Below are 17951 nucleotides of genomic sequence, written 5' to 3' on the forward strand. Positions count from 1 at the left end.
ATTTTTGTGTTAGGGTCATTCCTTAAACCCTTAATCAGTCAAACACCATGCACCTCACCCACATCTGACAGAATTATTTTAGTTAAATGTACTTGCAGCAAGGTATCGCATGTGACAGTAAGAGGACAGGTGTTAATCATATACTCTTGGGTTAACATACTGTAAAAGCAGAAATTTTTCGTGGAGGATTTAATTTCGTTTATTTCGTGGAAAGAATATAATATATCCACAAATTTAAAACCTCCACAAAAATTTAACCTACATGTGCATATCATATCACTGCCATTTACTGGAAACCACGAAATAAAATTCCAATGAAATCTTATAGAGAGACAAAACCATAAAATTTTAACCCCACGATAATTAATGTTTCTACAGTAATAGAAATAATTGAGGCTTGCTTTTATTTCCAGTGTCACTATTTCATTCATATACAGGACCATTAAGGTGCCTATTTACTAATGCTTTTATGTTCCAGACTGTCCCTGTATCTTAATAGTTGTTAGTGCTCTTGCTTTACCTCTTAATTGTTATACTCCTATCGAATCATTTCTAAAATAAACTATTCATCACAACACATCAATAGCAGTTTAACCTTACTTTCTAAGAAATTAATTGAAAAACACAATAATGCTGATGCCGTCTGCATAATAAACATGGAGTCTGACAGAGAAACAAACTTTTATACTTGATTATCTAAATGTAAATAAGTTGTCTGAATCAATACTCTATTCAAGGTCTCAACATTTTAAGGGCTATCGTCCATTAAAACAGTTAAAGGAAGGTTGGAAGAGAATTCTTAAATCTTCTGTAAAGCAATGTTCTTCCTTTGAGTAATTAAGCATACATGAAACATACATTTGTACAAGAAATCTTTAAAACCAATGACCTACGTATGAAAAATGAAACTTTCCCAATTCGTATCCCCTTACTTTCATTTCAAAACAATATCCCTTATCTGAACTGAATCTGAACTCCCCATATAGAGAAAGAAATTTGATTATATCTTCTGCTTTTAAGCTTGCAATGACAAAAATTAGAATTACATTAACTTCATTTGATTCAAAGCATTTCTTGATAAGATCTATAGAAAATTTATATACTATACAGTCAATAGAATATTATAACCTTAGTATATTGGTTATGATATACTTCCTAGCAGATTTTAAATGACTTTTTAACCATTCCTCCATTTGATTTCAATCAATATCGTTTTAATTACCAAGAATACTAGAAGTTTAACTAGTGTCATCATCTGAAACAGTAAGAACCAAGGTAATTTTTCAATCAAATTGACCACAAGTACTTTACAACCAATTAGATGCACCGAAAAATGCTAAGATGGTGTAATGACCAAGTAAAATACAGGACACAACAGGAATTTAAGCTGTCAAAGGTCACATCCAAGTTCATTTTTTTTTTAAGTTTCTCAACACTAAATTAGTTTCTATTTTAAAACCTTGATCAAAACTTGGAATTATTAAGGATTCTGCAAAAAAACTGATTGGGGGTCAAAAGATTTTGAAAAGTTTAAACATGGCTTTTTGTGTCCATTTTTTTTTTTAACTGGAATAAGCCTGAATGAATGGTTTAGTTTGGATTTATACATCATAATAGCATTTTGTTAACAGTTCAGTATGTAATCTGAAGAAATTTTAAACATTTAAAACTACATGTAGTTTAATACTTTACTTTCAGTTTCACACTGCTTACAAATCAGCTTGTATATTATTATTGATGATCCTTTTTTAAAAGACCATGCACAGCAGTAGCAACTTTCAAAATTATATCTAAGACCAGGAACAAACTTTTATTATTTTTCAAAAAAAGTCGCTGTCAATAATGAACTTTCATTTACAAAATGTAGCTCCTCTCTCAATAAAATATCTAAATAAAGCTACCTATGAACACACTGCATGTCATAAATCCTTGTTTTTTATGATCTGACATTAATGTGCAATCAGAAACCTAATCAGGAATTCTCATTGAATTATTGACATTCTCCAATACACAATTATCAGGTAATTAATTGAATATCACTAAGGGCATAAAAGGTATTAAATGTGATGTAACCTCATTTTAAAAATAGTTACTTCAATCAATTAATAATTAAATCTGATTATATCATGGTGTGTTAACATGAGCAAGGTTCAATTACATAGAAAAATCTGTTAATCGAATCTGAAGCTAATTGGTGAAGGAAATGTTTTGGCAGAATATCGTTATGATATATTAACGCATTTTTCGCTGTGTTAGAGTGATCTTTTTGGTTTCTTTGACCTTTAATTTTCATTCAAAAACTTTACAATTCAATTATTACCTATCTGGAAATCTTTTCAAGATAAATTTGATAAAATAGAAGTCCTTTTCAACTCCCCCTCTTTGTTCTTATTTACGGAATAGACATAGACCTACATGATAGAATTCAAAAAGAAGTCTTGTCCTTTCCTCAAAAATGCTAGTTGAAAAGTTTGAAACCCTTAAATTTATGATTTCTAGCTTTTTCAAGGTCCACAGCAAAGAAGTAATAAAACTGAACAAATAGTCACTACCTATATAACTTACAAGGACACTTCAATATTGATTGGGGAATCCTACTAATAGAGGTCGGTCATTTAAAGACGTATCAACCGTATCATATACGTTGACGTATCCGCATCTGCAGATATACCAAAAAATAGTATATGATCCCGAGCTTTAATTTTATGTACTTTCAATAATCCAAATGGGCGACTGAATAATTTCTAATGCAGAAATTTACAAAACAATTAGGAAATGTCGCGATTTTGTGGAATATGGAACCCGACTTTTAAAGATAGTCCGGATAGTTGGAACAGGTTGCAAGTTTGTGTATGAACTTGTTCTCACGTATAACCAAATTGTTAGTTGACAAATAGAGTGATACTCAGTACATTTTGTACTTTTCTATTACCTTTTATGACAAAATCACAAATGAACAATATTCAAAGTTCCTTACGTGTATATAAGAAGTAGATTTGTTAATTGACAAATAGAGTGATACTCAGTACTTTTCTATTACCTTTTATGACAAAATCACAAATGAACAATATTCAAGTTCCTTACGTGTGTATAAGAAGTAGATTTGAGTTTTTTGGTGTTTATTCATATAAGATCTTGAAATATTTGTTTAACTAGATTATCAAGGGTTTATGTACGATATTCATGTACCTGCCCTTACATTGGCTCCTTTTGAAGGACAGGTAAAAGTAGTTGATAAATCTCATTATTTATTTTTTAAAACACCACTATCACAAAGATTTAAAGTGTATGTTTGATTGTTTCGAAGAGATTCTAATTAGGTGAGTTTTTTTAAATGTAGCATGTCTTATTAATAAGCTCGGGATCACATAATATTTTTTGATATATCTGCAGATGCGGATTCGTTAACGTATACGATATGGTTGATACGTTTGTAAATGACCGACCTCTATTAAAGATATAAATATTATAGCTATGTGATGGACTTAAAGTTTTATTTCCCTTGCTGTACATAATGAATCATCTCTTTCATTTACATTACAATGCTAATTCACTAAATATAATTCTCTTTGAAATATACAACTCCTATCTTATACCTATCAGAAATCTATTATATGATAACAGAATTTTATTTTTAGTCAAGGTTAATGCTGTTTTAAGCCTAAGTTATATTGTTTTGATTTGTTTTACAAGCCAATAATTATTCCATTAAATCCTCAACACAGCAAGGCATGTGAAAGAGGCTCTACTTCATTATAAAGTGCTATAAGAAACATGCAATTTTGAATCAAAACTATTGCAATCTTTTTTCCTATATAAAAATCTGTAATATGCAACTCTCAGTTTTCTCGCAGCAACTGAACATCCAGATTTGCACTGACCAAATGAGAGTCTAGCAACATCTTATCTCTTATCAAAGGTTATCAAGTGGGTGTAATTATAAAAACACAATTTATCTCTTGAAAGGTATGTACTTAACACATGAAAATTCCTTCCAACCATAGTAAACAACAGCTTCTCTTTTTTCCAAAAAATGCAAAGACTAAAAAAAATGATTTCTCAGATTATTCTTTCACATGTCACAGAGATCTTTAAGTTATGAAATAAAACGTAAAAGTTTTCAATTTATTTAATCTTACACATGTTACTGTGAACTTTTAGTTCATTCTTACACATGTAACTCAGTGATCTTTTAGTTTATTCATACACATTTCCATTCTCAATTTTACATGTGTTAATTGCATTTATTCTTATATATATAGTATAATCTTTCAATTTATTCTTAGACTACTGTTACTTTAACATGCATTTAACTGTGATCTCTCAGTTTATTTTTTACCATAGATGTTTATACATCTATGTTCTTACACATGTAAAGGGTTACCTTTAAGGTCATTCAGTTAATTTCTACTTACAAATAAATCATTATAATGAGGAAATATTTCTCAACCTAAATTAAAATATTGTATAATTGATTTTCCTTTCAAGTCAAAAACTGATAATTTTCTAATAATAAACTTGATTTTTTTCAAATTCTTTTTCTACATGGATGGGAATCTTAGAACAGACATAGTGTATTTGTTTTGGACACTCAATTCCTACAAGAATTTGACCAGAACATTAGCAAAAAGCAGCATTTAACTCCACATAGTATTAAAGCTGTGACAACTGACTGCAAGATAAGCATCAATCCTACCACTGGTTTGAGAAAAATGATCTATATATTTGAATAACATTACAGTTGCAATCTTAATCAATTGTTCATGAAAAACACTGATACAAGGTCGGGAAATTGTGAAATATTAAAAGAGAGAAAATACACAATTATGTATGCATTTTGAATATATTAAGTCTTTGATACAATTAGGCCTGGCTTTCTTCTGCATAATTAATGCAAGGAGATAAACTAGTATGTCAAAGGAACAGCAATAAACCTATTCTTCATCTGAATGGTCTTTAATCATAAAGAGCTAACCCCTTTCATGCACATCAAGTTCCCCCCAGGTTCTAGTTTTAAAAAAGTGTTTGCAATCAAGCTGTTATATCCTACAAAATTCCATTTTTCTCCAATTCAACTAAAAAATTGAAATTGAAATCTTTTTCCAAAAAATAAAATCTTAAGTTAACAACTGAACAATATAGTTTCTGTACATTCTGGACAGACATGCTGGTAAAAGCTCACAAATTGCAGGGTTGTTTTAGTCATCTCAATGTTTATAGTTTAAAACTACACTTTAATGTAACATTTTTAAAAGTGAAAGTAAACAAGTTGTTTACATTTTGGCAAATAATTGCGTCAGTTGCAATCATACCCCATCTTCCTATCATTATAAATTCTGCAAGCAGTTAAATTTTGTTTTGGGTAAACAGTTAGGTCTAACCCAAAGTGTTGAATTCAATGATACAGACTGGTTACATGGTGTGATAATTCGCCCTTTCCTAGTTTTATGACGTAAAATATCATATTACTACATCTTGTGGTGTTACATCTCATTTCCAATCATTAGTTTATAAGTGGCACAGACAGCATAATAAGCAATACAATTCCAATGAATTTCCTCAACAACAAATAAATAATACCTTGGAGATTAATGACACAATATTAGTGTTATCATGGATAAAGCTAGTTCATCAACTTAGTAACCACAAGATATCTTTCAGGATTTTTAAATTTGAAATGTATCAATATTAGTTGACAAGCTTGAATAGCAATAAAATAAGGATTTCTGGTCTTTCATATTGTGGATAAAGAGGAGGTTGGGGTGGGGAGGGGGAGGGGGACAAAACCCATACTGCTTGGAGCTGAGATATAAAGGACCTCAAATTGTTATTATCAAATTACTAAGATTCAAATACTAATTTAAAAAAAATATATTTCTCTGGATGACCACTGCAATATATAATCTCACCTAACTTTTACTTCTTGAGGGCCTTTAGCAAAATGTTTAGGTTTTAGTATTAAAAGGTGAAAGAAGTATTACATCTAGTCTTGTACAATGTAGTTACATTGATGTACAGTTATAAAATACCATACAGTGAATAGAAAACCCAAAACATTCCTGTGTACATGTGAATATGCATTCTTTAGATCTTTGTTGTCACATCACATTAGCTTCCTGTCCTGGCATGGCTTTCTATAGCATTGATTTATCAATATCTGACAAACTACTGCTTGCAACAGGTTTCTATATTGTATACAAATTTCTGTCAATTATGTGAGGAATACAAAAGACTTATCAGATTAAGCCTGTCTAAAGAAATCAAGCTTATATACTTGTCCATTGTAAAAATAAAAAATCAAATATCAAACTTGCAGTACATTTGTAGGTTGCCCTCTTTTCCTAAACATTTGAACACCCAGGGTTTCATGAACTTTCATGTTGACTGATATTTATCCTATCTGTAGGAGGTTACTGTTTACAACCTTTCAAATATATTCCATGGATACATTTAAATATTAAAATTCCTAAATACAAGCAGCACTTATTTGAATAGGGTAAAAGTATCAGTTACCACCTGAACTTATCAATATGATTTGCCTGTACACCCCTAAGGAACACATTTTATATCCATTGTCTTTTACATGTATGATAGCTAATAGAAGTGACATTTAGGGAGCATGTATTTTTTCTCAAACATAACACTACAGATTTTTTCCTCTCTTACTTTTCTCATTTCATTATCAGTCTCCCCCTCCCTAACCCCACTCTCTTTACTATTGTCTTTCATGACCTAAACTTAACCATTTATCAGGTATAAACTTCTTTTTTATGCTTAACAAATAACAATTCATTGATGTTATTGTGAATGTCAAACTCACAGAAACAAGACAATCTATTTTTAACTTTTCCTCCTTTTTTTCAGCTAGAAATCATAATAAAAAGTTAACTTCCTACATAGGAATCTTATTTATGAATACAAATTTATGTATACAAAAAGAATGTATGAGGATCCTAGTGGAGGAGCTATTGACACATCTAATGGTTTTACAAAGATCTCTCTCAGTATATTATAAGTTGCTATTTACCCTCTTGCATTATTTCAACTTGCCCCTTTGCCTATGGCAAATCAAATTTGGCAATGGCAAAACAAATTTGGCAATGGCAAATCAAATTTGGCAATGGCAACTCTTCAGACATTTCAATTGACAAAAGAAGGTTTAAAGTTTAAACACCAATCCTCATTTGTAAAAGCTAATTCAATAATTAAGTCCTCTTATTATTTTATAAGAGTACACCATCATTATAGCTGAATCATTTTCTGTAGAGAAAAATCGTGACAGAAAAAATAGCAAATTCTTTTTACACGAATCAAAGATCAATAATATATAGCCAAATATAGCTTCACAGTTCCATTATAACAATTTGATACCATAATGACATGCAGCTTACAGACAGAAATTTGATCTAACTACTGACAATAATGACACATATTATAATCTTCACAATTACTGTTTTAAACATAATTTCATTTTATTGGGAAAAGGGCAAGGGGGGTATTTCCAAGAAGTAGCTTGGTTCTTGAGAGAACAAATCAAATTTCTTTATGCTATTTTCAATACTAGTACTAGCCAAAATCTTTTGAAAGGCTATAAAATTATGCACAACATGTGTCAAGGCCATAATAAATAATAGGTTTGTTTGCCCAAACGCTACCTACCCAGAAAAAAGCTGCCTACTCAAATTCTTTTATTGTCCTAATTTTAAGAAGTTTTTTTTAATCAAATAGGCATGAAGACTAATAAACATTTGATACTTCAATTTCTTTTTTTTTTCAAAAAAAGAAATTGAAGTATCTACCTACCCACTGTCTCAACCTTTGGGTAGGGTTTGGGCAAACCAAAATTTTTTTAAGTGTGGCCCAATCAAGAACAGATTTTTTTCTATCTTGAAGATAACTTTCTGGTCAACATTGTAAGGAACAATAAGAGGCAATTTGCTGCAAATTTAAGAATTAAACTCAGGAAAATAAGAAATTATATGTTTGCTGATAAGTTGTTGATTCTGTGACTTCTAAGCATCAATAAAACCTACAACTCCTACATGATCCTGAACTTTTCACTTGGCTAATATAATTTTATATTTACAACAATTTCTACTTAATATTTACTATTATCAATAATTATGTCAATAAACATAGATGCTCCTGATGTAGTTTTCACTCAATTAATCACCATAACTCTGTTATTATCAGACTGGACAAATCGTTACGCAAAGAGGTTGATCATTAGAGGTCGTCTGATCAATTTTATCCAAAGTCACATGTATCAAATTGCCATGTGTACGATTTTAATAATTACCTTTATAACAATGTGATAAATAATAGAAATTATGAGTCAAATTAAGAATATTTTTAGTTTATAAACGAGGAAAGGTTTTCGCTCATATTTTTAACATTAGATTTTAACTTGTACAAATAAACAGACAAAGTGAACCTTCAATCCTATCTATTCAATCAAATGTTTCTTTAGTGCTGGCATCAGTATACTGAAGAGTACTTTTGGCAGTCTAAACAGTCTTCCAGAAATAACAAACAATCATTTATCACGAAAAACACATAAATACCAGTACATGTAATTCTCAAAAATTCTTCACAAAATTTTGTTTTCAGTTAAAATGATAAAAGAAGCATTTTGTTTGTTTAGTTTGATCCCAGACATTGTAGGTTAAAATTCAAACAATGTTTACCCTTAAAGGTTAGAGCTTGATAATGTAAGCCAACCAAGAGGATTTTTTCATGAAGGAGCTCAAAGAATCTTTATATGGAAACCAAGCATTTTCACATCCTGAGCTGCAGTAGGCAACAATATTTAGTGCACCTTGTGTGTACTGTGGACTTTCATTTTTTCCAATTATAATAGTATCATGTTAAACATTTTATATATATTAAAAACATGAACATGTAGTATGTATTAGTATATTCTATCTACAGCACTGCACAAACTATAATTACAGGGTACATCTTTAGTGAGGACATGACATTAAATACGTTTAAAATTACATTTCCAATGGACACAACTAAGCTTATGAAAATGTGCTGAAAGCAGTTAATACTATTTGTTCTTTCTTCTTGCATAATGTCAACAAATGAAGCAACATTAGTGGTGAGACATGAAAACCCTCAACCAATTCTACTTCCTTTTTAAGCAACATGACAAGGAAAGCTACATGAAGTTGTCATTACCAATCATATTTGATATTTCCACAAGCTGAATGATTTTCTTGGCAACTAACACTACGTGCTTTGGTCCTTTAAGAATAATAGAATAGGAAAAAAAGAGCCATTATATCCAAATGTATAACAAATTTAAAGAAGTATATATATATACAATACTGAAAGAGAAATGCTGAAAAGGAGTTCTATTCAATTATCTTCTCGAAAAAATATGAACTGAAAACTAAAATAAAAGACAATTAGCATAACCTTTTTATGAGTTCTGAGAGCTTCTTCTTACCCAATTTGACCAAAAATACTGAAATATCAAAATTAATAATAAGTTTTTTAATGGCATTCTGGAGATTAGGTTTCCCCTTTTTCAGTCACTGCTGAAAGAGAAAATTTTAGGTCAGTTTCTGTTTTGCCTTGAAAACGAATGAATATAATTTATTAGTAACATTGCTCAGTTAATACTTGGAACAAAATCCTACAATTGCATATTTATGAGATGTATTTACATGTCTAGATTTAACCAGGTTTGTTTTTTGTCAGGGTAAAAATTCACTGAACATCATTGATCAGTATTGGGTATGAAATCCAACAGCAAGAAATATGTTTTAAAGCTTGTCTACAAAACCAAATAACACATTTATAGCTTAGCAAATTGTTAATTGTATAAATATGCATTGGAATCTTATTCAAAGTTACACATACCAGATCATCTTTGAAATTGAAAATTGTATTCAGCTTTTTTTTTCTACTTCATTATAAGCGATGAATTTTAATTTACAAAAATGTTTAAGTTGCATGAGTACATCTTTTTGTTATTTTAAAAAAGTCATGCCTTCATGAAAAATTGCTAAATATTAGAAAACAAATTTCACTCGACAATGCATCATTAATTTGCAACATTTGCAAATTACTACTTCTTCTTTCATTTCAATTGATTAACAGACACAGTCATGACAGTAACAATTTTATGTTTTTTTATTCTTTCTGTAGGTGTAATTGTAGAAGACTTTGACAAATAAGCCATACCCTATTAGCAAGAACAACGTAATTTTAGTAAAAACACTTGATTACCAATGATGAAGTCAACTGTGATCAAATGATCCATGCAAACGAAGCAGGCAGGTTGAGGAAGAAATAAAAGCCATTCCTTGTTATCTAGAGCCATAACAAGATTGATATCTGATTCAGTAGGAAGTAAACAAAGCTATTAAATCATGCTTTAATCATTCACCTAAACACGATGGAGAGGCTTAATCTCAAAATAATAATCTTCCTTCCAAAAATAAACCAAATACACTGACCCATGACATGCTGGTTATTGTGAAAAGCCTTAAAATAAAACCCAAAAATGAATCGCAATCAATTTTGACACTAAAAAAACGTAGCATGCCAAAAGATATTTACTCTGAACTTGGCTTCTTTGAAGAGGTGACCTGTTTAAACAGATTCGTCCTTTTTTCAGCAGTGGACGTTTTTCCAACAAGTTCGGCCACCTTTCTCTCAAAGAAATGCTTAAGAATCTGAATTTTCGTCAATGGTTGCTGACCCTTTTTTCCAACTCCTTTAGTGACTAGGGATTCCTCAGACTGAGAAAGTCCTGCATCATGAATAGTTCCCAAGGTTGGCTGGAAGTTGCGAAAAATACTCCTGGGACTTGGGCTCCTTTGTGATCGATTAGATCCTTGAGGCTTAATTTTAATCTTTCTTTTAGAGGACTTTCTATCAAGAGTCATAGTTCCTGACAAACTTTTGACGAAAGGATTTTGATTTGAATCTGACTGGGGTGAACTACATGGCTCTTCAAAGGTTGGACTTAAAAGACAGTTCAACAGTCTATTCCCTGGTACATGTATCTCCGGTCTTTGAAAAAGTGGAAAAAGTAAAAAAAAATATAAAGCAAGTATGAAAATGAGATACAATATGAATGAGTGTGAAAATCTGAATGAAATAGAAACATGTCAAATTCACATTATCGAAAGAAGCCTGTAAAGGCAACTAATTTATTTTTTTATTTATCGTTGTCTGTTTTAAACTAAATATAGATTGAGTTACTGCACTGCATGAAACATTAGCAAAAAGTTCTTTAATAACTGGAAGTTTTTCTAAAAAGTAATTAATTGCAAAACCAAAATTCTATTTGTAACAGTTTTAATCAACTTTGACATAATTCAACAACCAAGAGAATATATAAATTTTGTCTGACTGAAGTAATTTGATTTATAACATGTATAATGTATTGGGGTTTCAGTGTCAGTCACAACAAGATTATGTGATTTGCATACGTCTATTTCATTGAATGGTGATAAACAAACAGAATTCCTAGCACCAAAGTCATACCAAAGCTAGAAGAAAACTGAAATAATTAATAGCACTGCTAAATGGCTCAAAAATTATAATAAAAATATGTAAATAGTTTATACTTTGTGCAATCGTGACTATTTGTGCAAAATAAAAAAAATCTTACAAGATAAAATACCTAAGTCATCTATTAAAAGGTGGTAAAAATTATTTCATAAGATGCAAATATCCACCAAAACAATAAACATTACTTAATTATTTAGTTGTTTTTTGTTTTAATTTTTTTTATGTGTATACATTTAGCCAGTGTTGAAAGATATACAGTATATGTAATATTAATACTTGTAATAATATCTGGAATAATAATTGTCAGACCAAAGGTAGTTCCATTAACACATACATGGGACCCTGAAAGACCACTTAAATTGTCCACACATTTTATATGTGTGTGTGAAAAATCATGTTGTACAAGCTTAAAATGTATGCAGGTCTCAAAAATTGATTCAATATAAGTGGTGACCCTATTTTAACAGTCGTTTCCTAGGTAACATGTATGTTTTAATGGAAACTCCCAAGAACAATATATATGTATATAATATGGTTGGCTATATGGGTATTCCATCAAGCAGATACCTTAAGAAAGAAAGGAACAATATTGTCTGCAGTCCTACAAACACAAAATGCACAGAACGATGTTTGAAAGGACAATGGTCATATGTTGGTTAATTATTGACTTTATTGAAAACTTTGGACTATTTGCATGGTCAACCTCCTATTTAAATATAATCATCGTTTATTGACTTGTCAGCGCCTTAAATGGATATTTTCTTATTAGTCAACATCTGCAGATATTTTCCAATCATTTGCTCTTCTACTATAAGAATTACTATGTATTGTAAAATGTCTGTGTCAGCAGTATAGATGAAAGTCTTAATAATATTCTAGCCACAATTTCAATCAAATTATTTTCTTCAGACCAAGGACACTAGTTATTGAATTCTCATTTTCCCTCATGATACAAGAGAACTAGAATTGCACTAGATTTAAATGTCAATATTTCTCAATATTGAGTATTTACATCCTTCTTAAAGACAAATTGTCTTATTCCAGCTTTATCTATTACTAAATACTCATACGCAGAAAGATTATTCCAAATGTAAAATGAGTTCTAAGTTATCAAAACAGAAAACAGCAGATGTATTATATTTACAAACCATGTTATACTACACATTCATATTAAAATGAAGCAATCGCATATACTTTGAGCTTACATGTTATTTAAGCGTCTTCTAATACTTTGCTGATTTGACGTGGCATAAATTTTGATTTACCTCTGAAATTCAACAAATTTTCCAATTAAAAGTGTTCGGTTTTTGTTAAAATCTGTTGGATACACTGAAAAAGAGTGACCAATAATCTCACTCAAAAATTGCTGTGGCAAAGGTTCAAAATTCAGCAGGACATACAATATTTGGCAATGCATTTTCATTAAACTAAAACCAAAGGATATTTCTTTTTCCATGACATTTTGTGTTTGCAGACCGATTTATTTATGACAGACACAAAAATTTATAGTGTTTATCTACTGGTATTCAATATAAACATATTTCTTTTACTATATAGCCTTATTGATTTGGTCACTAAGAAAGAGAAACTACTTTAAAACTAGCTTTTCTACAGAAAAGTAAGGATAAAACAACATTTCACAATATAAAACCAAAGAAATCACGAACTATATGCAAATACACATACCGAGGTGAAAGAGCAAGGGGTTCCAAATGTGGTTTACCACTAGATGGAGCTGAGTGTTTCCTTATTTGTGACAGCGAGTTCTGTAGTTCTTGACGATGTTGTTTTAACTTTCTCTCCGCCAACAGGTAGTATGTTGCTGTTATATGACTATACTCATCTTTTTCTATAGACCTACAAAGAGAAATTTGATTTTACTCATACTATAATTCCTTAAGCGTCTCCATTAACTAATTCAACCTCCTTCTAAACTGCAGCTACTCTCTGTACTTAAAAAGTAGATCAAATACTAGTTACATAATCTTTTATAACTATCAATATATATGGTGCAAATTTTGGTAGGTATAAAGTTGTCCAAGTGAAGTGAATTTAAGCGCTAAGCAAAAATATAAATTTCCTAAGGCTTGTATGTAGAAATTGTTGATACCAAATCATTAAATGCAACGTTAACAGGTGCCCATTTTTCCATGGAAAGTCAAACAATGCACATGTATTATAGAATCTTTTAATTCTAGATTATCTTATGTTGTAAAATTACAAGGACAATTTACAATATTTACAATTTAGTTGGAACTAAAAACATTTGGAAAGCAATTTATACTTCTAACATGTCTAATCAATTCTCATTTTCTATCATACATGTATGAATGACTGATCGGTATATAGACAAGATTATTTTTTTTGAGCAAAGAACCTGATTTTTTACAATCTTTTACATTATATTTCTAAAATACCACGATACAATGTAGCATACTTTAATATTTCCTCTTTTGTTCCTATTTCTCCCTCCACCATTTTTTCCACTAAATAATTATGATCTTCTTCCGACAGATGTTCACGTGATATGAGTGGCAATGCAGGTGGTGGCATATCCTCCATTTGCATGTGTAACCAATCATGACATAAAATCTCTTCTAAACTTGCTCTTTCTGATGGCTCTCTTTTTAACATAATGCTAACCAAACTGAAATAGAATTAAAAAGAAATAATCAATTTGTACTCAATATATTATAAAAGTGGCTGTAGTTACCTTAAAGAAAATATTTTAAACTCTTAGTTTTAAGTTTTAATTTCTGTAAAATTGATTGATTGCTACTGACATGACTGAACGTCCAGTGACAAATATTTTTATCACAGCAAACATATTTTGATTGAATTCAATGTCACAGATACCACTGGCGGATCCAGAACTTTTCATAAGGGGGGGACCGCTCACTGACCTAAAGAGGGTGGCGGCTCCAGTCATGCTTCCTATTTTACACATTTTGGTAAGGTAAAATGGATCAAGCAACTACAGTCAATTGAACAAAGTGTGCAAGTGTATGAAAAGATGATTTGAATTAATATTATATCAAATAAGATGGGAGTTTGTATCTGACAGCATCAATTACAAATGATCACCAATACACAACCACTAGAACAGCTTGACCTATAAAATTTGTTGAATATTTATCCGAATTTGTTGGACTGAAAAATAGGACTTTATCAAAAAATGTTAAAGTATCAGTTAGGTGTTGAATGTTAAAATTAGAATTTCAAATAAACTTTCATTTAAACCCATTGAAATACTTAATCGATCAACTCTTACATTTAATAATTGTAGATCTCTATCACATTAAAACTGCCTACAACGTTTGACAAAAGCTTACACACTGTAAATAATGAAACGAACGAACTATGACCACTTCGTTAAAATCAGATATGACATTCTATGTAACAACTGAAGACATCCTGCCATTCAATTCAAACAAATAATCGATTTATAACATTCATTTCTGAAATGTACTGTTCCACTACAGAAAACTTAATTTCTCATCTTCAAAAACTGCAGGAACTCAGGCCAGGAAAGCACTGGATTAAACATATCAAACAGTCCAATGTACTAGTATGAATGACATATTTATTTGAACTGTACTAACAGTCACATTCAATAGTAAATCAATTCGATGTATATTTCATTTGGATTTATATATATAATAAATGAACAGTTTCAAACTCATCAGAATTCTTCTAAAAAAAAAAAAAAAAAACATCTTTTGCATTTAAAGCATTAATTTGCATAACAAATAAAATATTAAGAGCAAAAAAGTCCCATTAATTCCAGATCTAATATTCTCAAGTTGTAAATTTCAATAAAATTGGATTGACAAATTTTATTTCAAATTAAAAACCCAATCTGACAGAAAGAATTGATCACTTAAAACAATTGGTGTGATATTGAATTTTGCAACTTGCATCCATTAGAGAAAATCCATGCAAACCTCTATCTTAAAAGTCTTTTTAATTAAGCTGCATCCAATTGAAAATTACAATGAGTTATGGAAACATGTCTGAAACATTTTCCTTTTAATCTATATCTTTCACCGGAAAATACATATTGATTTTGGAAAATATGTCTTCAGTTTCAAAGACTTATTCTTCTATAAATCTCCCAGCATTTAAGTGTTGCAGCCATAAAAGTGTTAAATTATGATTACGTGAAAGTTTAAAAGGTTGTTCTTTATGAATCCATGACATGAACATGTACATCTCAATCAAACATATATTGTACAACAAAGTTATATATATATATCAAGTGTCTATAAGACATGAATGCTTCATCTTTAACCAACTATTTCAACTACATTGATATCAGATATACATGTAGGAAGATGTGGTATGAGTGCAAATGAATCAACTTTCCATCCAAATAACATTTTATAAAAGTATTAACCATTATAGGTCAAGTTATGGCCTTCAACATGGGGCCTTGGTGTTACATGATTGATTGTTGGTGTTTATCATGGCCTTCAACATGGAGCCTTGGTTGATGGTGTTTAAAATCACTTTTTTAAAACTTGGCAATATCATTGACATTGTGATCAGCTTTTATTAATTGAGGAAGCCACAGTACTAGTACTCTGCAGGAAAATTGGTAAATCTTAAGTCAATAAAAATCATAAGGGGGTTCAGACTCACAACTTCATGCTGTGTTGACATGTAAGTAGTAGATCATTGTAGATGAACGTCTTAGACTACGTAATAAACCATTGAGGTCCAGTCTACTTGATAAACTTTCAAATCTACAGATTCAGACCTCAGTAGATTTAAACAGAGTAAGACCCGTAAGAAATTTTAGAAACATCGGCTGCGGGGCCATAATATATGGCTTAGAATAAAGACTGGCAGTTCCTTCACTGCATTAAAATGATGTTAAATTACACAGGAAAACAGTAATTGTGAAGAAATATCATCAATTATATACAATTACAGAAATTAAATAGTAAGTCCCTGACAAGCATTGTCTAGTTTGAAAAGTAGTCTCAGAAGCAGTTAAATGTGTTGTTGCACAATGTTATTTGACACACAAAAAATCAAGTGTTCTTATACATGTAGGTTCTGATCAGAGCACCATATGCATCAGCTTTCAGTTGTTACTTTATACTATAAAGTTATAAATTATAGATTTTATAAGATAATTTGTATTATGATAAAAGTGTTGAAATTCTATGGTGACATTTCATATCAGAAGAACCCCCAATTCATGGTGACGGATATATGACCACTTTTTGACCTATCCCCAGTAAAACTTATAAACACAGGTCCTACCAATCTAAATCTGAAATGTAGGTCAAAGTGATCCAAAATTTGGTAAATTAAGTTTTATGTTGACACTAACAGTGAATAATGTAACATAAACATGTATAAAGTGTGAAGACAGCTATCAAATCATTACATTTAGTACCTAGAGTTCTTACAAATAAGGTATTCAATGAATAGTTTGTATAATGAGAAAAATTATTTTGCCTTTCTAAGTAAAATGTCTGGGAAAATCTTTGCAGAATGATTGATATGTTGTCGAACATAAAATCAACCTAAGTAAACTATTACTATTCCCAACTTGCATTACTAGTTTCTTTTGAGCAAACTTTGTGAATCAATAACTGTAGATTATCATACTATCCTAGTAACAGTTTGTCTGCTTGTCTCAAATCAATTATCAGTCACCAGGAAATGTCTTTTGTCCCTATCATTAGTAATGGAAATCAACAATAAATAGGAAAGAGCTTCTAGGTAAATGTCAAACTACTGACCATATATTACCAAGTTCCCAAGACAGCAGAACAAACACAATTAGGTTTTTATTGAATCATTGTCAATCAAAAATACATCAGGAAGTCTCATTAGTAGTACTTCAATAGTAACATTTCTCTTGGAAAAAAAAGAAAGAAGAATAAAGTTTCTTACATTCACTTCATTTAGACTCTGGTGGATAGTTCTATCATTGGCAATACATACCACATCTTCTTATTTTTATTTTCGTATAGACATGATAGAAATCATTGACTCAAAGTTGTCATATCAGGAATTCAAGGTCAATTGAAAATGACACATTTTTACGAATCAAATATTTTGTTTCAAGCCATACCCGTAGCCAGGGGAGTTCGGACGAAACCCCCATTGAAAACAAATAAGCACTGTTAAAGTCAATGTTCTGTTGGAATTGTGACTGTTAAAGTCGAGTTTGTGAGTCCAACAAACCCCCCTGTGGAAAATCCTGGCTACAGGCCTGTTTCAAGCACTTATATTATCAGGCTGATCTTACATGTACATTTGTACAAGAACAAGGATTTCATATAAGTGCCTGTAACTACTGAGTGTGCTAGTGTTATGCAATGAAGGGGTTTGCAAATTAGTTTGCCAGAGCTAGATATAATTATGCATTTTTCGAATGTTTAGGAGACATATATTGAACT

General features: G+C 30.6%; 1 protein-coding gene across 3 annotated transcripts in view; it reads right to left on the minus strand.

Moving 5' to 3' along the window:
• LOC134721513 (SNF-related serine/threonine-protein kinase-like) overlaps positions 1 to 17951 on the minus strand; it is a 37866-nt gene that overhangs the window by 9378 nt on the left and 10537 nt on the right. The window contains exons 3-5 of one of the 3 annotated variants that reach the window (XM_063584588.1): positions 13970 to 14179; positions 13219 to 13389; positions 9184 to 9249 (exon numbers count right to left, since the gene is read on the minus strand). In XM_063584588.1, the coding sequence (XP_063440658.1) occupies positions 9184 to 9249; positions 13219 to 13389; positions 13970 to 14179 (447 nt within the window). Of the gene's footprint in view, positions 1 to 9183; positions 9250 to 10572; positions 11029 to 13218; positions 13390 to 13969; positions 14180 to 17951 lie in introns of all 3 variants that reach the window. The other 2 variants (XM_063584587.1, XM_063584589.1) reach the window with 2 other exon arrangements.

Source organism: Mytilus trossulus, chromosome 6 (genome assembly GCF_036588685.1).
Source record: "Mytilus trossulus isolate FHL-02 chromosome 6, PNRI_Mtr1.1.1.hap1, whole genome shotgun sequence".
In the NCBI taxonomy this organism is placed as follows: domain Eukaryota; kingdom Metazoa; phylum Mollusca; class Bivalvia; order Mytilida; family Mytilidae; genus Mytilus; species Mytilus trossulus.